Source organism: Microplitis mediator, chromosome 10, assembly GCF_029852145.1.
Source record: "Microplitis mediator isolate UGA2020A chromosome 10, iyMicMedi2.1, whole genome shotgun sequence".
NCBI lineage: Eukaryota > Metazoa > Arthropoda > Insecta > Hymenoptera > Braconidae > Microplitis > Microplitis mediator.
Genome location: NC_079978.1, coordinates 1,116,021 through 1,142,682, shown reverse-complemented (window position 1 = coordinate 1,142,682; position 26,662 = coordinate 1,116,021). Strand labels below are relative to the sequence as shown.

The 26,662-nt window shown below is 34.3% G+C and overlaps 4 protein-coding genes and 1 non-coding gene across 9 annotated transcripts; 1 reads left to right on the top strand and 4 right to left on the bottom strand.

Annotated features, from left to right (window-relative positions):
- Positions 1 to 948: 948 nt before the first annotated feature.
- On the bottom strand, positions 949 to 3,325 carry LOC130675408 (stress-associated endoplasmic reticulum protein 2). The gene is made up of 3 exons (XM_057481076.1): positions 2,945 to 3,325; positions 2,252 to 2,324; positions 949 to 1,034 (listed from the first exon to the last, which is right to left on the bottom strand). Exons 1-3 carry the CDS (start codon positions 3,026 to 3,028, stop codon positions 997 to 999), a joined length of 195 nt encoding a protein of 64 aa, XP_057337059.1. The 5' UTR covers positions 3,029 to 3,325; the 3' UTR covers positions 949 to 996.
- Positions 3,326 to 3,882: 557 nt separating this feature from the next.
- Positions 3,883 to 8,173, top strand: LOC130675406 (GPI ethanolamine phosphate transferase 1). The gene is made up of 8 exons (XM_057481072.1): positions 3,883 to 4,360; positions 4,429 to 4,649; positions 5,626 to 5,845; positions 5,932 to 6,217; positions 6,297 to 6,759; positions 6,831 to 7,167; positions 7,256 to 7,655; positions 7,730 to 8,173. The coding sequence occupies exons 1-8, from the start codon at positions 4,131 to 4,133 to the stop codon at positions 8,135 to 8,137; spliced, it is 2,565 nt and encodes an 854-aa protein (XP_057337055.1). The 5' UTR covers positions 3,883 to 4,130; the 3' UTR covers positions 8,138 to 8,173.
- Positions 8,174 to 8,208: 35 nt separating this feature from the next.
- LOC130675407 (splicing factor 3B subunit 2) lies at positions 8,209 to 10,742 on the bottom strand. 3 transcript variants are annotated; one of them, XM_057481074.1, is made up of 3 exons: positions 10,573 to 10,742; positions 8,431 to 10,476; positions 8,209 to 8,347 (listed from the first exon to the last, which is right to left on the bottom strand). In XM_057481074.1, the coding sequence occupies exons 2-3, from the start codon at positions 10,465 to 10,467 to the stop codon at positions 8,276 to 8,278; spliced, it is 2,109 nt and encodes a 702-aa protein (XP_057337057.1). In that variant the 5' UTR covers positions 10,468 to 10,476; positions 10,573 to 10,742; the 3' UTR covers positions 8,209 to 8,275. The 3 variants fall into 3 exon arrangements, with proteins under 3 accessions (XP_057337057.1, XP_057337058.1, XP_057337056.1); XM_057481075.1 differs by having other exon boundaries at positions 8,431 to 10,496; positions 10,578 to 10,742; XM_057481073.1 differs by having other exon boundaries at positions 8,431 to 10,496; positions 10,573 to 10,741.
- Positions 10,743 to 12,931: 2,189 nt separating this feature from the next.
- Positions 12,932 to 26,514, bottom strand: LOC130675278 (metastasis-associated protein MTA3). 3 transcript variants are annotated; one of them, XM_057480831.1, is made up of 12 exons: positions 24,842 to 26,514; positions 23,118 to 23,185; positions 22,835 to 22,928; positions 19,484 to 19,669; positions 18,018 to 18,269; positions 17,132 to 17,403; positions 16,432 to 17,034; positions 16,248 to 16,368; positions 15,292 to 15,439; positions 15,185 to 15,216; positions 14,808 to 15,072; positions 12,932 to 14,717 (listed from the first exon to the last, which is right to left on the bottom strand). In XM_057480831.1, exons 1-12 carry the CDS (start codon positions 24,960 to 24,962, stop codon positions 14,576 to 14,578), a joined length of 2,304 nt encoding a protein of 767 aa, XP_057336814.1. In that variant the 5' UTR covers positions 24,963 to 26,514; the 3' UTR covers positions 12,932 to 14,575. The 3 variants fall into 3 exon arrangements, with proteins under 3 accessions (XP_057336814.1, XP_057336812.1, XP_057336813.1); XM_057480829.1 differs by having other exon boundaries at positions 15,765 to 16,368; positions 24,842 to 26,513; XM_057480830.1 differs by lacking the exon at positions 19,484 to 19,669 and having other exon boundaries at positions 15,765 to 16,368; positions 24,842 to 26,513.
- On the bottom strand, positions 19,002 to 19,154 carry LOC130676809 (small nucleolar RNA U85). Its single transcript, XR_008991492.1, has one exon. It is a non-coding gene; the product is annotated as a small nucleolar RNA U85 (small nucleolar RNA).
- Positions 26,515 to 26,662: the final 148 nt, after the last annotated feature.

The window sequence follows — 26,662 nt, the reverse complement described above, 5'->3', positions numbered from 1 at the left end:
ATAGATTTCCTTGCATCAGGAGCATCGCTGCGAGCTACTTTTGTTGAAAATGTTCAGACTGCTTTCCCCGTTCTCTGTCTCTAGTTGGAATATACAAAATCTCTCCTGACTTGTGGGAGTTTTTTTTACTTGAAGGCATAATATATAATCAAAACATACAATGCCGTGTTATTTGGAATTGCACACTATTTCTAAAAAAATTAATTCCATAAAAATAATTCAAAGACGTGGAGTTTTATTTTCAGTAATTATAATTTATTTAATAATACATAATCAGCATAATCATTTACTTTTTATTTAAGATTAAAAAAGTTTAAAAAGAAAAGAGACAGCATCATTCAAATGTTGAACAAAAAATGAATACATGTTTTTATTTTTTTAAATGGAATGCTTGGGATTAATTAGATAATTAATACTTATATTTACAAACGTGCTGCATAATAATTCAATGGAAGAACTTTCAAACAATAATGATAATTGTTTATTATTATACTCATTATTATCGTTATTAGCACAAAAATTCGTATTTATAAAAACCCGCACATTCCATTGAATTAAACATTATAACAAAAAGAAAAAAATTCTGTTTCGATGATTTATCCATGATTTCAATCGAATTCAACAATTTAATATTTTTGAATGGCTCTTTTTCTTCTTCCATTGAGGAAAATAAATATGACATTTACAATTTATCAAAATTTAAATATTTAAACGCTTATAAATGCTTGGTTCTCGTAAATGAATCTTTGAGCTCATTTGTAATTAACAAAAAAAAATTTCACGTAAAAAAAATAAAGTTAATTTTGAGTGTAATAAAATATCGTACGAGCCTTAATTTAATAGTCGTAATAAATCGGTGAATATTGTTTACAAATTTCCAGTCAATTGTCAATACAATGAGGTACAAATAATTGTTTTAATGTTTATTGTTTTGTGTGTCATTGTGAGTTAATATCGATGTTGGCTCGTCATGTTTTTTCTTTAATTGTTAATTATTTATGCCATCCGGATACTCTGGATAATTTGAAATACAGCTGGAAAAATAACAAACATTTAAATTATAATCATAATTATATTTGTTAAGTAAATAAAAATTAAAATAACAAACATCTTGTTTGTGTCAGCCGACATAAAGTTATAAATTAAAATACTGACAATATTTATCAACATTTTTATTCCAATTATTTTTCAAGTCAAAAAAATTCTAATCACCGGCTATTAAATTAAAAATATTAATTATCTTTAGGTCATAAGATAATTATAACTCTAAACTTTATCGAACGATAAAGTTTATGCTTCAATTTAGAATTTTATTGATTTTTTATTCTGAGAGTTGCTGTAAAATAAATCACGTCGGTGTAATTATTGAAAATTACCGCTTACATGCTACGAATAAAAATCAACGGTATCTTGCGGATCTTCCCTCGCAAATTTGAATCACGGTGGAAACACGGTGGGTTTGTTCCATTTTACCACTGTGATTACGCGGTGTATCCACCGTGATTCCAAGGTGGCTTGACCACTGTGTATACACGGTGTTTCCACTGTAATTACGCGGTGGATACACCGTGGAACCACGGTGGTGAAATAGCACAAAGCCACCGTGGAATCACAGTAGATATACTGTGTGTACCCGGTGGTGAAATGGAACAAACCCACCGTGTAACCATAGTGGATCCACGGTGTTTACACTTCCACGGTGTTTCCACCGTGATTCAAATCTGCGAGGGTTGGATTTATCTAAATAGGCATTTTTAAATTTTTACTCTACTTATTAGGGGTTATCAGATATTTTCGGCTGGGTTTTTTTCAGAAACAAAATCTCTCAATACAAAACACAGACCGCACCTTGATGCATTATTGTCTAATCTACCCTGATTAAAAAAAGCAATTTAAAACGATTTGCAATGTTGAATGCCCATAAGAAGAGGGATTAAAAAGTATTCAAGGTATTCAAGAGCATTAAAAATTATTTAAAATTTTTTATTTCGAATCGTTTTGAATCGCTTTTCTTAATCAGGGTAGCGAAGTGCGCTTTAATTGATTCATAATATTCGTTTGCTTAAGAGAAAAACTCGGCTAAAGTTTCCATTTACTGCACAAGTGCTACAAAGATAGTACTGTTCGTAGACTTGAGTGTAATAAAGAGAAAAGTGCGAACCCCTGTTATGTTTCATTAATTAATTTAAAAATTTATAAAATTTCCAATCGTCAGCTACATTTACCCTCATAATTTAAAAATAAAAATTACCTGATCCACAGACGACAAAGATGAACAGAGCAAGTAGCCAAGGTCCTACTGGTGATCCTTCTTCTTGTGGTTTCTATTAAGCAAATAAATAAAAACAATTAATAATAATATATCTGATCATAGTTATTATTTACTAACGAATAGATGACCTAATTACTGGTAATTAAACTCCCGATGTATTTTAGCTACCGGCCAAATTAATTTCCAACCCACGTCCCATATCGTAAAAAAAAATCCTGACAGTCCCATGCAAAAATTCCTAGATATATTTTTGTCACGGGGCATTATGGTCATGGGATTTGTTTCCATGTGATTTTTCAACCGGATGTCATTTTCGGAGGCATAAACTACTGGGAATTCATGACCGGTTCGCATATTTTAATAAATAAAAGTCCGGCAGATTAATAATTTTAAAATATCATAAATTATTCATGATTAAAATCAATGAAAAAATAAAAGTAAAACGTGTTATAACCTAACATTCAAATTAGTTAAAAAACTGATAAAAAAACACAAAATAATGGGAAATAAATCGACAAATAATTGAGACTACATCATAAAAAATAAAAACCAGTAATAAAATCTAAAAAAAATGAAATATTTAAATCGACAGATGACAACCAGCTGTTGAGCATCATCTTCGGCAAGTACTGATAGACAGACGTAATTCTGATAATGTTTTAAAAAACTTACCGATGATTTAGGAACATTACCACGTAGTGTAATGTTCTTGGTTGCTTTTTCGTTAGCAATGCGCATTCTTTGTTTTGGTGCCATTATTATAATTTAATTATAAATAAATAATTTATTAATTTATAAAACAAACAGTTAAATGGATAACAATTATCCGATTTGAATGAAATATGTACACTGGTGTCTGTATCTACGGCAACTGATTGTTCTTGTCTTCTTGCGGTTGTTACTCTCTCCTCTTATTGGTTTCCGAACAAATTCTTATATTAATTTTTACCCTGTCCTGTATTATTTTATCTCTCGTCGTTGTGATTGTGATAAATTTTCGTAGGCTTTAGTGACGTTTCAATACCACGATAAATTTTTTTGACGTAAGTGTGTTTCCTGTATTGCGATTGGTCTATTTTTTGTTGATGTTCAAATCTGCGCAAACGTAAGCGCAGTCGCACTGACACGTTCTCACTAAAATGTTTACGTCGGCCAACTTATTCTCCACGTTATCACTACGTTAATCAATTACATGTATCATTATTATTATTATTATTATTATTTAATTATCATTATTATAATTATTAATTAATATTTTGTCATGATTTTAAAATCAAAGTCATGCGCGGCGAAATTTAAAAATACAAAACTTTAACAACTTGCCGACCAAAAACTTGTTTTTAATTCCCAAATTTTATATTAATTAACTAATTAGTTAATTAATTAATTATTTAAGAAATTAATTAGTACCGGAGTAATTAAAAAAAATTAATTTTAAAAACTCTACAACGTAAGTCAAATTGAGTTGAAAAATTTTTAAATTTTAAAATAAAATTTTTAAATTTTAAAATAAAATTTAAAAAAAATTTTATCAATTGTATGAAATAATTAATTTAATTAATAAGTATGTAATTAGTATGGGTATTTTTATTAATAAAATAAAATTTCTAAAAGTAAAGCGAGATAAAAAATAATAAAAACGACAGTAGAGTCATCTTGGATGATTCAAGTAGAAGTAGACAAAATAAATTTTCAATAAAATGTAAACACAAATTTGAGTACTGACTAGAAATTTAAAAAATAAGCATCTAGAATTATGGTATTTATATTTAAGAATTTAAATTATCAACCAAAGCTTTAAGTAGTCAATTAAAATAAATCAACGAATTAGCAAAGTATAAAAAAAATAACAATAAAAATGCCGGGTCATAAACAATCAACAGAGGGATATTTATTTGGAGTTTGTGGTGTCATAGTGCACTTAATTATTTTATGGGGTGTATTGGATGCTAATTTTTATTCTCCAGTATTAAATGACTTGCCATCAGTTAAACCTCTCTCAGGAGCACCTGCCAAACGTTTGTTTTTATTTGTCGCCGATGGAATGCGATACCGAACATTCAGTTCTGAGCCAGCGCCTTTTCTCAAGTATTCAATCTCTTCTTTATTTATTTCCAAAGCAAGTAGATGATATATTAAATCAATTTGTTGTCTAGAAACATCATCAAGACACAAGGAACATGGGGCGTGTCGCACACAAGAATGCCGACAGAGTCACGACCTGGCAATGTAGCGATAGCTGCTGGTCTTTATGAAGATCCGAGTGCTTTGTTCAAAGGCTGGAAGGAAAATCCAGTTGAGTTTGACTCAATATTTAATCAGAGTACGGTGTCATGGGCTTGGGGAAGTCCTGATATCATTCCAATGTTTGTCAAAGGTATTAATCATAAAATTATACCCAGCTACAGTAGGGTGGCCCAAAAAAACTGACTATTTTTTTTTTTTCGAGTCTCTAATGAAAATTTGTTAGTTTAAGATGTTTTAAGAAGCCTCTCCAAAAATCAGCTCAATCAAAAATTTTCAAGAGGTCGCTCACGAATTTCGAAAATATAAAAAATGATCGAAATTCGGTTTTTTTGTTTCTGAATTTTTTCTTCCTCGTGGCAGCAATATTTTATATCTGTATAATTGTGACTGTGTTGAAAATTTCAGCCCAATATTTAAATATTTAAACGGCGCTCAAGAATTTTGAATATTAACTGATAATATGTAACTAATACTTTGAGTTAGTTTTTGTATTTTTTTATAACTCAATTACTGTCATTTCACTGAAATATAACTTTTGCATAACCGAAAATATACAGGACAGTCTTAAACAATAAAGTTGGGTAAGTTTTGAATCAGCAAAAAAACCGGAAAATTGAATTAAAAAATAAGAAAGTATATAAATAACTTATTATTTCTATTTCTCGGGTTGTACTTTTATTCATTATGATACAAATTGATGGTAAAAAAATTGAGAAGGTTTATTATTGACATTCAAGGGTCGCTCGAAAACGTCCAAGAGACAGTACTCGGAAACATTAAAAATTCTTGAGCGACGTTTAAATATTTTAATTTTGAGCTGAAATTTTCAGGGTAGTCATGATTTCATAAATATAAACTATAGCTGCCACGAAAAAGAAGGAATTTAGAACAAAAAAATCCGAATTTCGATCATTTTTGATATTTTCAAAATTCGTGAGCGACCTCTTGAAAATTTTTTATCGAGCTGATTTTTGGAGAGGCGTCTTAAAACATCTTAAACCAACAAATTTTCATTAGAGACTCGAAAAAAAAAATAGTCGGTTTTTTTGGGCCACCCTTAGCTACAGTCATATTTTATTTAAAAAATTTAATTTATTGCGCTAAAGGAAGTCATTCAAATGTACACGGCGACAGTTATCCGGCAGAATGGCAGGACTTTGACAAGGCTTCCAATTCTCCAATAACCCTAGACTCGTGGGTTTTTAAAAAGTACTTCGAATGGCTGGACAAAGAAGCAGTGACGATTAAAAACCAAAAGGGAGTCGTGTTGTTCTTCCATTTACTCGGTTGTGATACTGCAGGTCACGCCAGCAAACCCCATTCAAAGTATGTCCAGTTGCTATTGTTTATTATTTATTAGACAGATCTATTTTATTTTTATCATCACAGACAATATTGTGCTTTGGATTCAGAGAATATAAAGACAACTTGAAGTTCGTCGACCAGAAGATCAAAGAAGTTGTGAAAAGTGTTGATAACTTTTTTGGAGACGGTCGTACCGCTTATGTATTTACTGCTGATCATGGAATGACTGACTGGGGCTCACATGGCAGTGGCTCCGACGACGAAACTGAAACACCTTTCATTGCTTGGGGTGCTGGTGTCAATCATCTTCCAGGTCGTCGTGATATTGACCAAGCCGACATTACTCCTCTGATTGCATCACTTCTTGGAATTTCAATTCCTACTAATAATGAAGTATTACTAGACCTATAAATAATAAATTTAAATCAAATTTATCTAATAATTAATCAATCAATTAATTAATTAATTGTAGGGAGTACTACCAAGATTATATTTACAATCTGGTAATCAAGAGTACGGCGCACGTGCTTTATTAAATAATATAAAACAATTACTGAACCAAGTTAAGGGAAATCGTTTGGTAGCAAGTGGAGAAGGTTCGTCGTACTCTAACTGGCGGGAACGCGAGCTGGAAAAAATGATTGAGAAAATTGAAAAATTGCTCCATGACAATAAAGTCGTTGAATCTATCAGAGTTGCCGAAGAGACTGTAAATAAATGCAAAAGTGTTCTGCATTACTACCGACAGTATCAAAAAAATCAGTTGATCGTCTACTTGACTTTGATGTGGCTCGGATGGATTGTTTTGTTGGTTTTAAAAATAACCGGGACACCACGAAGTCATCTGACAAATTACAAAATAAAAAGCGCATATCACACAGTACTTAATATAAGTTTCATAGCCGCTGTGGTGATACTGATCGTCGAGCATCTTGGTAATCTATTTGTATTTGTATTTTATTTTATTTATTACGATAATTAAATAATTAAATTTTTTTAAATTCAGTGTCAGGTAGAAAAGATTCCCGAGTTATTTACTATGGCATAGCGGCATTTATATTTATCTGGCTCGGTTGCTGTGCTGCGATGGTACTGGTTCCAGTTTATCACGTCAAAAAAAATGAATCATTGAGAATAATTATCGGCGGTACTGTTTTATTATTACTGACAATGTCTGCTGGTTTATTTAACAAATTATTCTTTAGTTTGGCGATGGTAATAACAGCTGTCATGCAGAAATTAACAATTAAAAACACTGATAAGCTATTAATCTTAACGGCTTTGGCGCTTGCTATTTATCCGGCGTTGCCTACTGTAAAACCAGAGCCCCAGACTGGGATAGTGTACGTACAAATAATTATTATACATTTACAAAATATTTATTGGGATCATCGGTACAGGCGATTAAATAATTTGTCGTTAATTGTGCAGGCTGATAAGCGTGGCCGTGGCAGCGGTGGGTTTAGTGATACACAATTTGCCCTCGCATATATTAGTAATCGAATTGATACGGCTGTCACTCACCACGTTGATATTAACGGGTGACATTGACGGCAGAACGGGATTGTCGTGGATTATTTTAGCCACCAGTCCGATCAGTATATTTTTGCACCCAGCAGATGACGTTAAAAAAAGACTGACTGGTGTAACTTACGGGCTATTTAGCCCTTTGGTGCTGCTGTCAGCTTCCTACGAGCCTCAAGTTTTTTTACTGCTTGCGGTTCATTTGATGAGACTCCTGGACAATGACAATAATGAGCAAGAGTTGAAAGCAACTGGACACTGCAGGAGATCATTGAGTCCGTCAGATCTCGTCACGGCTGCTTACTTAGTAATTTTTATTTTGAATAATTTAATTTAACTTAAATATCAATTTTTAATTTAATAAATGACGTATGTTTACAGATGCTGTACATACTGCTGTCATTTTTCGGAACAGGAAACATGGCGAGCATCAGTTCATTCGATCCGATGTGGACGAAGCATTTCATCACACTCTTCTCACCTTTCACGATGTCCGCATTGATTTTGCTGAAACTCGGGATTCCATTAATTCTAGTCGGATGTGCGAGCCGCGTGCTCGCGTCATCCTCAATATTTTTAGCAGTTTTGCTGCTGGGTGACTGTCTGTCTCTGCCACTGATGTTCACTGTTACGGCTCAAGGCAGTTGGCTAGACATAGGAACTGCAATAAGTCGTTACACCATCGCAGTGACACTTCCGTGTCTCTTTTTAATTCTCTACCATCTCTCATGTCCGCTGATGACTGTTGACTTTTCTTCGCGAAAGACTATGAAGAAACATCTAGTTTAGGTTTTATTTAAATAAAATTATACTCAGACTTTTAATTTATAATTATTTTTTTTTATTTAATTATACATAGTTTATTACATACATAGTTTATTACACGATAAATAATTGTTTAAAAAAAACAAAACATATAAGTTTAAATTAAAATTTAAATTCTTTGTATTTCTTGGATGATTTTGTTTCAGATTGTCCTTGCTGGCGCTTCCGTTTGCTCTGTAACAAAAATAACAATAAAAATTAGTATAATTTAAAAAATATTTGCAAATATATATATGAATGAATAAATAAATAAATACCTTTTGTCGTTGCACGTGATCTTGCAACATGTCCGACAAGTCTTCGCGTCTCAAATGGGCTTGTCTAGAGCGCATGGTCTCTTCGTACCTCGAAGCCATGGCTTCAGAATCAAGATCAAGTTCACTGGGATCAAGAGCAACTTCAACAGTTCCGTCTTTTTCGACTCGTGATTCGGAAGCCGAGCCGCTCATACCTCGTCGAGCAGCAGCAATAACTGACGGCGGTGCTTGACCACCAGCTCCAGTCATATCGTAGACATGAGTGCTGCCCATCATGCTGGCACCTAATCCTTCAGTACGGCGTTCTTGCAGAACTGTGTACAATGCCGGTGTATCTCCACCCTCCATTTCACTCTCAATCTTCTTCTTCCTCAGCTCGATCGTTTCCGGAGTCTCGAGACCCGCGGGAATAGAAGCAATGCCACTGGGAGTGATGAGTCCCTCGGCACCAGGAGTAATAAGACCACTGCCATCGGCGTCGACATCTTTGCCGTCTCCATCGCCCTCGCCTTCCTCACCGTCTTCATCCTCGTCTTCTTCGCCCGAAGATTCAGACTCCGGCTCTCCCCACATTCCGCGATCAACTTCCTCGTCCATGATGTCACCACCAGGGGGTCTTGCAACGCCAAAGACATCTCCGTAAAGTGGTCTACCAGTCTCGTCGACTGGTGGTTTACCCCATCCACCAGCATGGTATCCAAAAGCACATCCCTCTGGTATCGGAGCATTGAGTCCAGGAATTTTCAAATTCGGATAACTGGGCGGTGGTCCATAACGTTGCATAGCAATCAGCCATGGAGGAGGTACTTTATGACAATTAGGACCAACCGGCATACCCAGAGCAGTCCTCAGTTCGTCAGACAACTCACCAGGTTTCTTTTCTTTCAGCCTCGTTTCAAATTCTTTACCCTCGTAATACAAATCACCGTGAATGGTCATCCTGGGCTTTGTTTGCCACTTGAAGAATGCATCATGAAGTTTCTGATAGTCTATATCTATTTTTCCCAACTTAGGCCTCGCTCTTTCACGCATTTTTGCCTTCAGAGTACGTCCGTCATCTCGTTCTTGAAGACTTGCTCGCATCTCCGTAATACCCGTACGTTTTATAAAGTCCGGAAGATCAAAAGGCGGTTTCTCAATACCTCTTTTGCCCTGCAAGTACTTTCTCTTGAAGCACCAGTGACGTGGAACTGGTACCGTATTTCTGTGTGCTTTTAGTTGGACTAACAGCTTCGGGTCACGAGCAGTTACATCGTGCATCTCGACGACATCCGGTCTACCAACAAGTTGTTTCAATTCAGCAACACTCAGACGATTCAAACGTTTGAGTTTTCGCTTTGACAATCTTGGAACTCCGTTTTCAGTCAGTTGATTCTGCTGCTGCGGACCACCGTCGTCGTCAAAATCATCGAGTATCGGTACTTTACTTGGTACCATCAATACTGGGGATGGATACTGTCCATTAGCTTCACCTTTATCTTTATCACCAGCCGCATCAGGCTCTACAATACGGAAAATCTCAAATACTCTAGCAAACTGACGATACATCGGCTCTAAATCAGTAATTGTTGGAATTTCTTGAATATACTCGACCTCTGGTGCATCTGAATCACCAGCAGAGTTTTCAATATTCTTCGATTTCTCCATAATAGAAATTTTATTATCAGTGTGCTTCTTCTTCTTCTTCTTTTTCTTCTTCTTCAGTGTTTTATTATTAGATTTATTATTACTGTCAGCTTTTTCAATGACAGTACCGCCATTTTCCGACACAAAGTCCATTGGCGTCTCATCACGAGTAATTATCTCACGCGGCGGAGATGTACCAGGTACAGAAATCTCATTAGGGTCCGCACCAAGTTCTTTAGCACGTTCATTTTTGAATGCCAACGCTTGCTCAAGTGCGGCCGGTAATTTAACCTCTTCGTCTTCTTCATGCTCCTTTACAGGATCTGGTGCTCCGGGATTCTGCTGCATATCCACCGGTATTGGTAATTTTAAACTCAGCAAGCTTGGTAATGTTTTCGGCTGATCACCCATTGCGACAAACTGAAATCACGACCAAATATCTGCAATAAATAATTTAATTTTTATTTTTAACATCAGCACAAATTACTAGATTTTTATCAGATAAAAAAAACTTACCGTACACGATTTTTATATAACAATAAGTATTGTTTACTTAAACACAATTGTTTATTGAACTAATATTTACTTTTTACACCAGCAACGATCAACGTATTTAACTTTTCGAGGTTAGACCTCAATTGACGACACCCCTAGGACAGTAAATACAATGGTTGTTTTCTACAGTAATGACCGCCTTTATGACTGTAATTACTATTGTCGTTTTCTACAGTAATTATGGAAATGCATCTTTAGGAGGAGGCGTCACCTGGTGAAGTCTTTCATAATGATGTTTATGTTCCCGCCAAAATATTCAAACTTGTAAACTCATCAAATTAAAATAAAAAATGAGTGTGAATGTAGCAGACATCAGATAAATTAAAAATTACACCGGCACACAAAAAAAAATAAGTTCTCTGTACTTTTGACGGGACCGATTTATTCCCATGTATTTTGACCCGCTGAATCTGAATCCGAGGTCCGTTTAACCCGTACACCCTCAGATTTTTAGAAAACTTTAAAAAACCTCAAAAATACACAAAATCGACCGTTTTTTAAATTTATAAATTTTTTTAACCCTAACTAAGCATGATTTTTATGTATTTCGGTCCTCCACATACTAACCTGAAGTTTGTTTAAAACATTAGCCATTTAAAGTCTGAGTAAATTCCAAAAAATCCCGAAAAATTGCAAAAAAGCAAAAAGATTCTTAGTATTGTGATGAAAAAAATTTTTTGAAGCATATTAAAATTTTTTTATGTTTTAGGCCAAAATATTTTTTATATATATATCACAGATCGAACAATATGATTTCTTCTATTTATTTCGATTTAAAAATTGATTTTTGTTATACCAAATTTTATTTTTTTCGATTTTTTGGGAATTTTTGCCATTTATTTAAAATTTTAGAGATATCTAAGCCATGGGTGTTCGATAATTATATGTGACAGATAAACATACATGAAAATAATTATTTATTTAGCCCTATAAAATTTTTTTCATCACAATACTAAGAATTTTTTTGCTTTTTTGCAATTTTTTGGGGTTTTTTGGAATTTACTCAGACTTTAAATGGCTAATGTTTTAAATAAACTTCAGGTTAGTATGTGGAGGACCGAAATACATAAAAATCATGCTTAGTTAGGGTTAAAATAATTTATAAATTTAAAAAACGGTCGATTTTTGTGTATTTTTGAGGTTTTTTAAAGTTTTCTAAAAATCTGAGGGTGTACGGGTTAAACGGACCTCGGATTCGGATTCAGCGGGTCAAAATACATGGGAATAAATCGGTCCCGTCAAAAGTACAGAGAACTTATTTTTTTTTGTGTGCCGGTGTTATTAATAAAGTGAATAATTAACAAAATTAAATTTTTAAAAAATGCGCATTTGAAAAATTTTGAAATTAATAAGTGCATTTTTTACAAATATGATTTTTTAAATTATTTACTCTATTTATTTATAATTTTAAATTTTTCTGATGTCTACACTCAAACTCATAAATAAAAAAACTATTGTCCGAATTTGCTAAAATTTAGAAAATAAAAAAAGAGATAATTAATTATAACATGATTTCATCATGAGAGTGAATGTAGCAGACATCCGACAAATTTAAAATTATAAGTAAATAGAGTAAATAATTTAAAAAATGATATTTACAAAAAATGCACTTATTAATTTCAAAATTTTTGAAATGCGCATATTTTTTAAATTTAATTTTATTAATTATTTACTCTATTCATTAATAATTTTTAATTTGTCTGATGTCTGCTACATTCACACTCATAATTTCATCATATTAAGTGCATTCGACTCCTGATATACATATTAAATAAAAGCTCCAGTTATTGAAATGCATTTTAATGTCTACGGAATTTAAAATTTTCTGAGAGGTCACAGACTTCGATTTTCTTTTATTATTAAAAATGAATTTTCTGAAATTCTATACATTGTAAGATAATATTCAAATATTTATGACGTTTAAATTTCAGAGTTTAGTAAAAAGTTAAATATAATAAAAGTCAATAATTGAATCTTTCAAATTAAAAAATCTCATGTGAACCAGCAACAGAAGTCTCCGACAAAATTTATTGTTTAAAAATTTAGAGCATAAACAAAAAGCTCACGGACTTGAAAAAATTTTTCTGTAATTTTTTATAAAATTTTAGAACCTCGTGGCGAAAATTACCAAAGGTTTTCTGCTAAAATTTATGAATGATAAATATAAAAAAATAAACAATCTGCAATACTGGAATTATTTTTATCAAACTGTAATTATTAAACTTTCTTAAATAAAATACATTAAATAATTAAAAAAAAAAATATTTTCATGCAAAATAATAATATAGGTGGACACAAAAAAATTAAAAACTATTTAGAATTTACATCTTCATCATCGTCATTTATAATAATAATAATTTTACACAGTTGGATGGGAATTATCTATAAATTTAAAAAGGGATGAATGAAATACATTCAGAGCGATGCGTATGTTTATTTATTATGGTTACGACGGAAGTCACCAAAATTGAAAATTTAATAAAAATATTCACAAAATGAGCATTCTCATATCTCTCTCGCTTTCTTTCTCTCTTGTTCTCTCTCTCGCTCTATCTTCCGCACAGTGATGAATTTCGTACATTGTAATTGTTGACTTATTCAAATTTATTTTATTTTAATTCTATTTATTCATTTACTTACGTACTAATTATTTAATCATAATTAACTTTATCTCTCATGTACTTTTAATAAATCATGCATTCGTATCATCACTCACATTAATTAATTAATTAATTAATTAATCAATCAATTAATTAATAATAGTAACACTTAAAATGTGACTGCAAGAGCGTACACACCAGTGCGATTTGTTTTTATTTTTTCTTCAATTAATAAATCCATCAAATCATTAAAAAAAAAGAAAACATCGTGCTCTTATCCACCGATTTATTTTAAATTAGCAATCAGTGTAATTATTATTTATGCATGTACTTAATTTTTGTGTACACAATCGTTACTTGATTAAAAACTTTTTTTTTCCATTTTATTTTTTAATTTTTTTCCACTTCATCCATTTTTACTTTTGTTTGTTATTATTATTATTTTTTTTAATATGTACATTTTATTAATATTAATAATAATAATTATAATAATAATAATAATTATGATTAATAACAACAATAATTAATTAATTAATTAATACCGATAAAAAATCATGATTTTCATTTTCATGGTGAATGACTCGATTTGTTAATCATATTTAACTTTAACATTAATTCATATAATTTTAATATTTTTAATATCGCAATTGTCTCCTGCTTTACTTTTAATTCACCTTAACACGATAAAACGTGATGTGCAGTATCAGTGCAACGTACAATTATAATTACAGTAGACAAAATTATCATATTTGAGACATTTCGACAGTTTTATTACTATTATTTTTTCATATCTTCATAATCAATTGCTTTATTTTATTTTCATTATCATTTATAAGTCAAAATGTTTACGATTTCATTAATTTTTAATCGTTATTACGTTTAATATTTTAATTATTCTCTCTTAACCACAATTGTTTTTATTTTTTTTTTTATTTTTATCGTTATTTATAAAATATTCACTTGAAAAAATCCCCGTCGAACCACGACATCACACACACTCACACACAAATAGATCCATCCCACAGCCCACGACGATTATCGCGAATATCACTCTCAAATTCATTTTTTTTTGTTTTCTTAAATTTTTTAATTATCTTTTATCTTTGAGATTCGTATCGGCAACAATCACCGGCTAGTTATTTCTCAAGTATTACATTTATTTATTTGTTTAAACTTTAGTTCAGTTTTGTTAAAAACTTATGACCTGATCCTAATTATCATCGATTGACTGATACGTGGATAGCCCGGTTGTAAAAAAAAGTTTTTATAGTATATTTATAATATTTATATTTATATATATATGTATATATATATTATATTTCCCTCGTCTGTTTTTATTATTTTTACTTTTATTTTTATTTTATTCAGTCAAGTATAACGACCATACGAGAATCGTCATTGCGCGTCGTAGGCGCCCTTTGGGGAAAAACTGGAACCGACAATTTGCGCCATGGCTTGCGTGCAGCTCGCCGTAACTCCACTGAAGACAATGATCTCCTTTGCCTCCTGTTAATTAAATAATAACATACAAAATTATTAATTACAAGTATAAGACACAAGAGAAAAAAAAAATAATGACAAGTTTATTTCTCTTACTTCGCAAGATCTGTTGCCCTGAAGTAGACGTCATCGGGTGCATCTGACCATGTCATGACTTGTTTGCGCGCGTTACTCCTGGACAGAGCGACGCCGTGAGGAAAAGTGTGCGGATGCATGGCCCGTCCATTTAGTGGAGGTGCCAAGGGTACAATTGTCGGCGGTGTGTTGTGCTCCAGTACATGTTTCGGATGTAACTGTTGCGTATTATGCGCACGTTTCGCTGGAGGTGGAGCACCTGGTAGCCCTGCATTCAGGGCAATACCTGTAAAATAAATAATTACAATAATAATAACAATAATACTTGGTAATAATGATAGTAAATAAAAAATAATTGAGATATGAGTAATTTAAAATGGCTTCATTTAAGATTTTACCTTCATCCCAGTCGACATCCGAGTAGAAGCCAATAAACAGAGATCACATTCAATATGGAAATACGTAACTGTGATTTAAATATACATAATTGTGACGATACTTACCATCTGAACCGTTTATTTCTTCGAATGCTGGCCTGCTGCGTTTTAAAATAGTTTGTTGTGGCTGGATTGGTGGCTGAGGTTGAGGTGGCGTGGGCGGAAGTCTGTCAACTTCTGGTTTATTTGGTACTCTTTCATACAGAAGGCTACCATCTGAATAAAATATATTTTAAATATAGTTAATTATTTAATTCTGACCTCAAACAACATCAAACTGACTACATTTATCAATAAACATATATCTAGGTATGTCGAGGTGTGTACAAATATTTAAATATCAAGTCAAATAATTATGTTTTAATCAACTGTAAATTTATTAGAGTTATCTTGATAAGACCTTGTTGAATTATCATCAATAATGCTTAAGCTCTAGTTATCTATTTATGTGGATTTGTCTAGGTCTTTCTCTCTGTTTGTGACAAGTTATGTAGAGTAAAATGCTGATTGAGAGAACCAAGTTAAAGAATTGAATACACACCAGGTGCTTTGGGTGGTCTTGGGAACGAAACACGGTCAGGTTGTTTACGTTGTGCGGGTGCGGTGAGTATAAGCCAATCCCAATCGCCGGGTTGTCGTGGTACCGGATGGTCACCCAGTCTCGTGGCAATGTCAGTGACACGCGGACGTGGTCGTGGTCTCACAGCGCGTGCCAACAGTTTCAATTCAGCGGGACTCTTAGTGGCAAGCTGCGGTGACGCACAGAGGTGTCGCAATGGAGCGGCATTTACCGGCTGATGTGGAGCACGCGCAGCGTGACGAGTGCGCAATTGTGAGGCGCAAAGGCGTCGCGCTGCACGCGCTAATGCCGATGTACGGAGGTAAAACGCCGAGCGTGTCTTCATCACTGGTCTTGGTGATCCGCTACCACCGCCAATACCTATGGCACCGCTCCCACGTAAATCAACACCATGTGCACTAGCATAATGACGGCTTAGGTGGGCTTTAAGTTTGAATTCTTTACCACATGCAGGGATGCTACATCGGTGAGGTCGGTGAGCACCGCTTATTCCTTTGCTTTCTTCATCTGAACCCGCGTTGCTTCGTTTTCTATCCGAGTCGGAGTCGTCAATGCGTGATGGGACCTAAACAAAATTGTTCGTTTTATAAATAATTATTAATAATAATAATTAATATTATTTACGTACCTTTAATCCACCATATTTTTTCCAATATGACCAACAAGATTGACACAGTCGGCACTGCATGTGTGAAGGTCCCCATGCGTACCACTGTGAACTTTGAGTACCTTGACAGCTTTCACAAGGTTTACCGCCAACTCCCATCATCAAAATCCCACTGTTGTCACCAGTGATATTACCATTACTACTACCATTTAGCACACTAACACTCTTCCCATTACTACTATTGCTATTACCCAGAGGTAAAATAGTCGTCCCCGTAGGCGTACTTGCCGGTGTTTTGTTGTAGTTTGGTATATAAACTTGTTTCAATTTACTTTCAGCCTCAACAGCTTTAACTCTTTTTTGCTGGACATAGCGATCAGTCGTTTTCCACATGTAGTAGTATTCAATAACATTTTTAAGAGTCTTCCATGGCAGAAAATCTTGGCGTATATCTGAAAAATCTTTTCCATATTTATCAAGCGCCTCTTCAAATAAATTTGCCTCGGACGCACTCCATTCTTCCATTTCATCTCTACACAAAACAGGACCGGTACTGGGCACTAAGGACGACATTGCTTTAGCAATGTCGTAGTTGTGTCGATGTAGTGTGTCCATCGCGTGGAACTGTTACAAAAAGACACATCATTATTATTATCATCTATTCCATATAGTTATTTTTATAATAACAATTATAATAATAATACAAGTTCATTGTACTTACGAGGGTAATGTCTCGGGAGGCAGCAGCCGCAGACATATGTAACGACGGTTGTTTTACAGAGGAAGAGCAATCAAGTGCTCGGGCAAATGTTCCCACGGATCTACTGACCACAAGAAATTGGTCTATCTGACGATCCGTCAACGAGTGTCGGGGTGTCCACACCAGAGTCTCCAAATCTTGCAGTCTTCGTGGATCCGCTTCTTTTTCTGCTTGCGTTAACACTACGGGTGCTATTGAATCGGCCTGATATCTACTTCCAACTCTTATTTCACCTAAAAAAAATCGATTATCAATCAATAGACATTCTTTCACCTGAATAAAAATCAATGGTAATGACAGTGTGTTAAGGCCATTCTTAGACAGTGCCCCCCACTTTTTAAAAATTTTCAATGATTTTCAACTGTCATAAGCGTATCCAATTTTTATCAATTAATTAAAAAAAAATTAAAGCATTAATTGAAAAAAGGACAACGTAGTCGTAATTTCGCCGATGTATAGATTAAAAAAAAAAATTATTTACACTTGATATCAATTAGGAGTTAAGCAAAATTCGTTAAATAAATTTCAGTAAAATCGTCATGTCAATTTTATAATTCGAATTTTTAAACTTTGTTGGCTAAAATTTATTCAACAAATTTCGTTTAACTCCCAATTTATATCAATTGTAAGTAATTTTTTTTAAATTCTATATCTCAACAAAATCACGACTACGTTGTCCTTTTTTCAATTAACGTTTTAATTTTTTTTTAATTAAGTAATAAAATTTTAATACGGTTATGACAGTTGAAAGTTATTGCATATTTTTAAAAAGTGGGGGGCACTGTCTGAGAATGCCCTTAAGATTGTTTTTACAAATAAAAGGGATCTATAAATAATGAGTAAGCACCTTTATCGGCTAGTAAGGTACGCTGAGCTGGGTCAAATACTAAACAGTAGAAGAATGAATCCTCTTTGTTGAGATAGCTCAGAAGGGACTCAGTCTCGTTGAGTAGTGTCACGCAGCACTTCCCTCTGATGTGGGTGGCGGGCATCGTTTCGACTTGCCGCGATAGAAACAGCTCCCGGTGTTTCATTTGGTGACGTTGCTTTGTACTTAATTCGGCAACGCCGCCTGCACTGGCAACGCCTTCCTCCATCCCTGTATTTAACAATAAACATTTTTTTTATTTTTTCTAAATATATTATATACATATATACGAATATATACATCTACTCTTTTTTCTATTAACTATATACTGATTTTATTTAATTATTTTTTTTTTTTTCTTTTAATTGATACAGTACGTGCACTATAGACATGCGTGATATTGATTTTTGATTACAACGGTGCTGAAATATATTACACTACATTTAATAATAAATATAAATATATATATCTAATTCTATATATAATAGAATACTTAAAAAAAAAATATAACAACAGCTAATTTACATTATCATTGCGTTATAATTTCATGCGCCGCAATGAGACGATTTTTTTTTTGTTTTTAACGAAACTAATTAACGAAATGCGTTATTAAAAAATAAATAATAATTGTAATAATAACGAGACAGCGGTAACTACACAACGAAAATATACGAGCAAATATACTTTTTAATTAACTAACAAGAAAAAAGAAAAAAAAATAATACAATTTTCTATACATAAAAAAATAATTTTTATTTAATGAGAGACACCTCAGATTACTAAAGAATCATCTTTTAGCGCAGTTAGATTGTAAAGTAAGTGAATGAGATGATTAGATGAATGATGAAAAAAAAGCTATAGGATGTCAGAACAAAAGTAAATGTATCGGATCAATTTTAAAAAAATGATGCGATACATGTACAAAAGCAAACATTCTGTAGTTTTTGAATTGAAATGAGACAGAAATAAAAAAAAAAAATGTACGGATAGGCAAGTCTTCTGGCAGTGAACTCAAAGGCAGATGATCAAGCTTTCAGCCGAAAAATTGTTGTTTCTTTGGCCTTACAGTGAAAATGAATCAAAACTAATGACATTCACCAAGATTACAAAGATTTTTAAAAAATCTTACTGCTTGTTCAGTAGCCTGACATCATCATTGGTGTCTCTATTAATATATAGTTTTATGTATATAAATAAATAAATAAATTACTGAAACAACCAGCGTTTTAACTACTGAAATTAATGGGCGAATCGGTGAATCAAAATAATTATTACCACCAAGAAATAACAAAAAAAAACATATAAATTGATAAAGTAAAATAAAACGAAGCGATAAAATAAAAGAGATTCGCCATAAACATAAATAATAATTCCTATGACAAGAACAAGAGCAAGAGCATGATCGGAGGTTCTGATCAATTGCTGATCAATTTCTGATCACTCACCATGAGGCTCATGTGCCTCAGAAAGTGGTGCTTTAAGCCATCCACCTTTACCAGGACCTTTGTTCATCACTTTATGTCCAATTCCACTATCTTTACTAGTCATTTCCTTAGTTAGATCTGGATTCTCAAGTTTTTGACTCTGCGTGCTCGCAGGGGATTCAGACCTCTGCTGCTCCACGCTTGCCACTGTAATTTTTTTTAAAATTACAGAACAAACATAAAAACCTGACGCCACGGTTATTTTATCATTTAAATTATTTCTATTTAAATAAATAATTTATAATAACACGTTCAATTTAATAATAACCGAGTGTGGTGAAGAAAAAAAAAAATGATAAATAATTCGTAGCAAATAAAATAAAATACATAATAGATCGCGCGATAATTTCATAAATAAATAATTAAATTACTTTATTTTGGGATAAGATAGTAGAAATATAATATAAGGTGAATGACATATTAAAACCAGACATAGGTATTAATTATTCCAAAAAGTTAACAATGATAATAATAAAATTCAACTGTCGTTTAATTCCACGAGTGTCTACAAAGACAATATTAGAGAAAAGCAATATACATTTATAAATGTATATGTATATACAGAAAGAGAGAGATGCATAGATATAGATATATATTTGTACGATAATAGTAATAATAAAATAAAGCAGAGAATTCGGTGGGACTCTGAAAATAGTCGAAATGGCGTCCGGTTGCGAGAGCAGAGGAAAATAACGTCGCCAACGGCTTTGGACATCGAGACGCCGGTCGATTCTCCAAAACAATAGAGCCTCTCTCTACACCACCCTTTTCTTCTACCACCTTCTATTACTTCTCTACACCCTACACCCTATATCTATATATATGTATGTATATCCTGTCTCTCTTTCTCATTCGCATTTGTCGTGCTCTTCTCTTATATATACAAGCATACTCTCTTAAACTTGTTTTCCCTGGCATTCCAATCAACATCAAGTATCCTTTGCTGTTACAGTGAAATTGATCACGGAGTCCCAAAAGTGTGTGAAACTAATTTGTTACATGACTTTAGTTTTACTCACGTACAGATGTGTGTATGTGTTTTGAGATTGAGAGTTTGATTTGATGGAAAAGTATTATTACATGTATAATATGCCTGTATGTATGTATGTAGGTACGGTTGGTACGCCGAAGGGACGAAACGGACCTTTACTCCAATTGCGAGAAAATATCGTGAGAGCACCAGCGAAACCGGGCAGCTAGTTCAGGATAGGATAGTACAGCACCCGAGCTGAGGGAGTCCAAGAGGAAAGGGGAAAAAGGGAGCTCGGATGGTCAGAGGGCAGATGAGGAAGTGGAGGAAGAGGAGGATGAGGTGATAGAGAAAGAGGATGAGGCAAAGCAAATGCTTAAAATGAAGATGGCTAGTGCGGGGACCCCTTGGAACTCTCTCCCACTGGGTGGTCACCCTCTAAACCACCCTTCGGTATCTACCCGAACATATATATAGATATATGTATAAATACTATATATATACTTGTACGTACGAGTCTCCTGGCCGGTCGTATCGGGAGCGTATACATGAAACGATTCGGCCGCGTTTGTGTCTTGGTGTACGCTCTCTCGCTCAGTGAGCAAGTTTGTGCGCTACAAGTACGTATACGTGTGACACACACGCGTGCAGCCCCTGCGTCAGTCATTCATTTAGTTGGGGAGGAATGAGAGGAGCAGGAGCAAGAGCAGGAGCAAGAGGAGGAGGAGGAGGAGGTGGTGGTGCTGCTGATGGTGGTGGTGGTGGTAGAACCAGAGGCAGAGGCTGAAGCGAAGGACGAAGAGCAAGAGGGAAAAATGAGAGAGACAGAGTAAAAGGGGGAGGATGAGGTGGCGGTAGAGGAGCAGGAGAAAGGGTGGAAGGTTGGAAACTCGGTGGGTGGTGATGGGTGAAGAGGGCGAGAAGGTGGGCTGAAAAGGGAGACTGGGAGTTGGGTGAGAGAGAGTGTACCACCCTCTTTCCCACCCCAAGCAGATCGATACAACCCCCTTTCCGCTTTCCACCCACATCCCACCCCCCTAACTTTACTTATTATACGATCCCACCCCCGAATCCTCGCGTCTCATTATCTTTCCCGTTGCAGCTAGAGAGAAAGAGGAAAGAGAGTGCTTTTATATTGCAGACTCGTTTCTCTTTCTCAACTTTTTATTTATTTATTTATTTTAATCTTTTTTTTTTTAGTTTTTACTATTCTATTTTATACATGTGCATAGTTGGTTTTATCTTTTTTTCTTATTCTTACTCTTTATTGTGGATGTGTGTATCATTTATTTATTTATATCTAGTACTTTTAGTTGTTTATTTATTCAATAGAGAATTTAAACTTGAGCAAAAGACGCCCACGGTATATATGTACATATACATATATACATACACGCGTTTACGCGTGAAGAGTATCGCCAAGTCCCGGTGGTGGTTACACGCTGTGTGAACACACACCGGTCGCGTAACTGAGCGATACCTTTTTTCTTTTATATTTTTTTTTTTTTTGTATTACGTTTTGTTTCATATATTTTTCAATACTTTTTTTCCCCCTTCTCATGACTGTTACTCTTCGCCAGTTGCTACTGCCGCAGCAGCGGTGAAGAAGCTAAGAGCTTTACTTTTTTTGCTCTATATCGTTAGTTCAGTCAGTAAGGACATGGATCCAAGACTCGGTTCGAAAATAAATATTAAAATAAAATACATACATATCCATATACATACACGGTATAGTAAACAAATAATATAAAAAAAACTAATAAAATAGTGCGACTGTTTTTTTTTGGTTTTTATATGCGAGACACGAGACGCCACAGTTGAATTCAGAGGCGAGCTCAATTTCCGGGGTAAATATATTTAGGTATTTTTGTGCGCAAGACTGGCAGAATAGATAGATTTGTATGCACGCGTATCTTTCGATTGTGTGAGAATTTGTCGGCGCCATTTTGAGTACTTGAAATAGTTAATCAAAAAAAAATTTATCAATTCATTTACATAATTAAATAAAAAAAAAAAAAAAAAAAAAAAAACTATTAAGATTACCGGGCCCTAAATCTTGATAACTAGACATTAATATTGAAATTTAAATTCTGTCGTCGTCACTGTTGATTATTATACCGGATATAAAAGTCCGGTATTTGATTAATGATACACATACCATCTATATATATGTATATATATAGATATAGTAACTAGAGTAATAGTGTGGGAGCTTATGTTCCCATTTTACAATATTGACATCTTGACAAATAATTTGGGGTTTAGTATGATAACGTCACGAACAAGATGTAGGTGACACGTTGAGTGTACAACAACACGGTGTTAGATAAATGTTTACTCACACTGGTGCTTGTCTGCAAGCATAATCAAGGTCGAAGGTAAATCCCTCCGCCTGAAGAAGCACATCACCTTTGCTTCGACATTACCGCTGGCCGTCTAAAATTAATAACAAATATTAACTTATTAATTATCGTATAATAATATTATTATTTTTATTATCAATTATCAATAATCCTACTACGTTTTACTACAACGTCAATAAATTTATCTCTTTTACTTAAATATTTACATTATTCAATGAGTAAAAATAAAAAAATATCATTTTATCATCAAACTTTCTCTTACCTTATTTAATTCTTCTATCCTTCGTATTTGATAAGGAGACGTCGATGACGTTTCAAAGTACACATAGTCTGTAACAAAAAGAAACGGTACATAATTAATTTTAGTTTTTAATTAAAAGTTCATTAATTTTGTTTTCATTTTTCTCCAGCATCTACTGTATATAATATTTTTTCGAGATTCAGGTATCACAGAGATCACAAAAATACCCAGTGTAGAGTATAGACCGTAAGTAAGGAGACAAGGGCGAGAATGCGGGAATTAAAGTGAGACAAAGAATAAGAGAAATAACGTTAAGGGGAAACAGGTCTGCAAGGGGAGAGTACAAGATTTTATGGGCATAGAAATTCTATCCTTGAATAGAAGCTCTCGCTAGTTCATTTTGTGAGCATATCCCCGAGCAAATGCAAAGATGTGCGACGCTATGCTATGTACATTCAACAATCATACTTATATGTACATACATCTTTACCTCATATGACTTATATATCTATATATTTTTTTTTTTAATTTTTAATCTTATGCAAATACATAATATCCACCTCCATTTAAATACTTGGGAATATTTTGCCGCGAAAAAAAATATTTTAATTGTCTATTCATCTCGAGCATTGCCGAGGATAATAATTTATAAAGCTTAATAAAAAAAAAAAAATAAAGTTGATCGTCAGGTTAATGATAACAATGTTAGCGATGTAATTACAATGACGATTGTGTCCAAGTTTATAAGAAGCCGCGATAAGAGTTGGCAGCATAGTTATTATTATAAATTAAATTCTTTAGTTGCGGTAGTAATTTAGAGTAGAAAAAAATATTAAAAGTTTGACGTAGACACCTCGATATCAAATCATCTCGGGGTCTAAGGTTGATTCTAATAAAATTGGTAGTGACCTCACGGATTGGAGATAAAACCCTAGAGAATTTAATGACCATAAAGTACCCAGAGTAATGTAGAGTGTAGTGTTATTGTTAAAAGATTTAGTTTCTGTATCTTTGGATTACATATTTGGTAAAGTCGGTTTGGAGTAAAATAAATGTATACATGTGTGTATGTGTGTAGTGATGTGTTATACGTATGGGAAAAATGAGAAAGTGGTAAAAGACTGTAGAGTAGTGTCGTTGATCGGTGGAATCCATGGGTATGGATATCGGTCGAAGAATTAGTATGACCTGCCGGGGTAAGAGAGGAGCGCGGGAAGTTGTGTGTGGAGTTGGCCCGATACTACGAGGGAGAGAGCGAGGTGACCGGGGAAAAACGAACAGTCGAGGGAGTAGACGGGGGGGAACGTTTCAAAGAGAGAAAGACAGATAAATATACAAGTGAGTGAGTGAGTAAGTGAGTAAGAGTAAGAGTGTGAGCAGACGTACGGGACGGCAAGAAGGGGGACGCAGGGAGAAGATCCAGATGAGGAGAGGTAAGAGCTGGGGAACAGTCAGGGGGAAGAATGGGGACAGGGGACGCCATCGTGATGCCATTTGCAAACATTAATTTCTCGGTGGCTAATTAAAGTCGCCGAGTATCCAGTCATACAGACGAGAGACGACTGTCCATTGCTAGTATCTTTCCTGATGGATATATTTATATATATTTATCATACACCGGCCTTGTCCACGAGGATCCAGTTGCTCGCTTTGATGTCTAGTGCTCAATAATTACAGAAAAAAGTGTACATACAGTAAATAGATAAAATAACAATAAAGTAAAAAAAAACAGTGGTGAACTTTACCTCCCACCCGATACATGTTGGCCGTCATGTTGCTGGCGTCCTGTGCGGCGGCAGCCGCGAGCCCGAAATTTGCGCTCTCGTGGTTCCCGTGGCTCTCGTGGTATTCCGCCGGCATTGGCATGGGGTATCAGCCCTTATACTTATTCTTCTTTTTCTTCCTTCTCGTCTTCGTCCTCGTTTTTTTATTTATTTTACCAACTACTGCTATATATATTATAATTACCACACTTTTAACACTCTCCAGCAGCACCAACTTTAACAACGAGTATTTGTTTAAAGTCTACACGCGTCTTCTTCCCGGTGACACGTATCGCCTGGTAGCCGGAGCCCACTTGACTACCGCCAGGTTAGAAGGAGACAAAAATAAAAAAAAATGAAAATAAATAATAACACGAGGCCGTGGAGAAAAAGAGATTCTCCGTTCTCTAGGTATATTCTCTGAGATAATACCAAAGAAAGAGAGTCCCCAGAGAGTATTCTCTAGCAAAAAATATACAAGAAGAAGGAGAGAAAAATAAATAAAGTTTAATGAGTGTAAGAGTCAACACTTTACTGTGTCACACTCCATCGTGGTCGTTTGAGCCACATCGAGAGTGCAGCCGTATTAAATAACCCGCCAGCGTATTGTATGTATTTATTACAACTTACAACACTAAATACTCTACTCCATTTATTGTATTACAAATACCAATTGCCCACCACCCGTCGACGGTATTCCGTCGTCCGAGCACTTGTCCACACTACCGATTAACTTAACCAACTTTACTATTTTTTTATTTTTACTTTTGTAAATAAACAATTGTATTATTATTAATAACAACACTGTAGCTGTCTTGCGGCCCGCGCACAACCAAAAGCACTTGGTATTACACTCCTCTGGTTACTCTGCTGCTACTACTACTACTACTACAACTACTACAACTATAAAACTCGCCGCCTCCAACTACTACTTCTTCTCTTTGTTATTAAACACACGCGCTATTATTTAACGAATAATTTATTTAAATAATTTATAATTTATAAACTTAAAAAGTTTATTGTTTTAAAAAACAAGTTCACGTGTTTACCGCGAGCATCTTTTTAAAAATAAGATGACTCGTGGTGAATTAAATAACGTCCACGCGTAGTTATCAGTAGTGTGTTCTACGAGCGTCTGAGTGCTTGCCTCCGACCTCGCTCAACGGAACACCGCCATTTTAATTTCGCACTACAGCGCCGCCGACATGAGGGCCGAGGGAGCACCAGCGGCAGCAGCAACCGACAACGACGACGATGATCACGATCACGATCACTGACTACGACCAGGATCAAATCGACCCGAGTCTTTCTGGGCTGGTTTACGCTACCGCTGATTATTAATCTATTTATTTATTTATAATACAACTTACAACTATCCACCTTTTCAAGACACCATCAAACTACCCCACGGTGTCTGTCGACAATGTACCCAACAATCTATTCAAAATTTATTTAACTCCAGTAAACTGTACACTTTGATATATTTTTAAATTTAAAAACTCTGGTTTTTTCACTTATTTTTTTATTTAAATATTAGTATCTATGGGTACGTAAACTATTGGCTAGAAAAATTTAATTTAATTCGTTCTATGTGTGATCAGATGCACACACGATACCCGGTCGCCTCACAAACGCACAAACTAAAACGGCGCACGCAATTGGTCAGGGATTATTTATTTAAATATAGATAGAACACTTTGCCCGCCATTTTGAATTAGAGTTTTATTTTTTTGACGTAAAGCAGCGCGAGCGCGAACCTGACCGCGCCAATTTTATTTTTTAAAATAATACTTTTTTATTTTA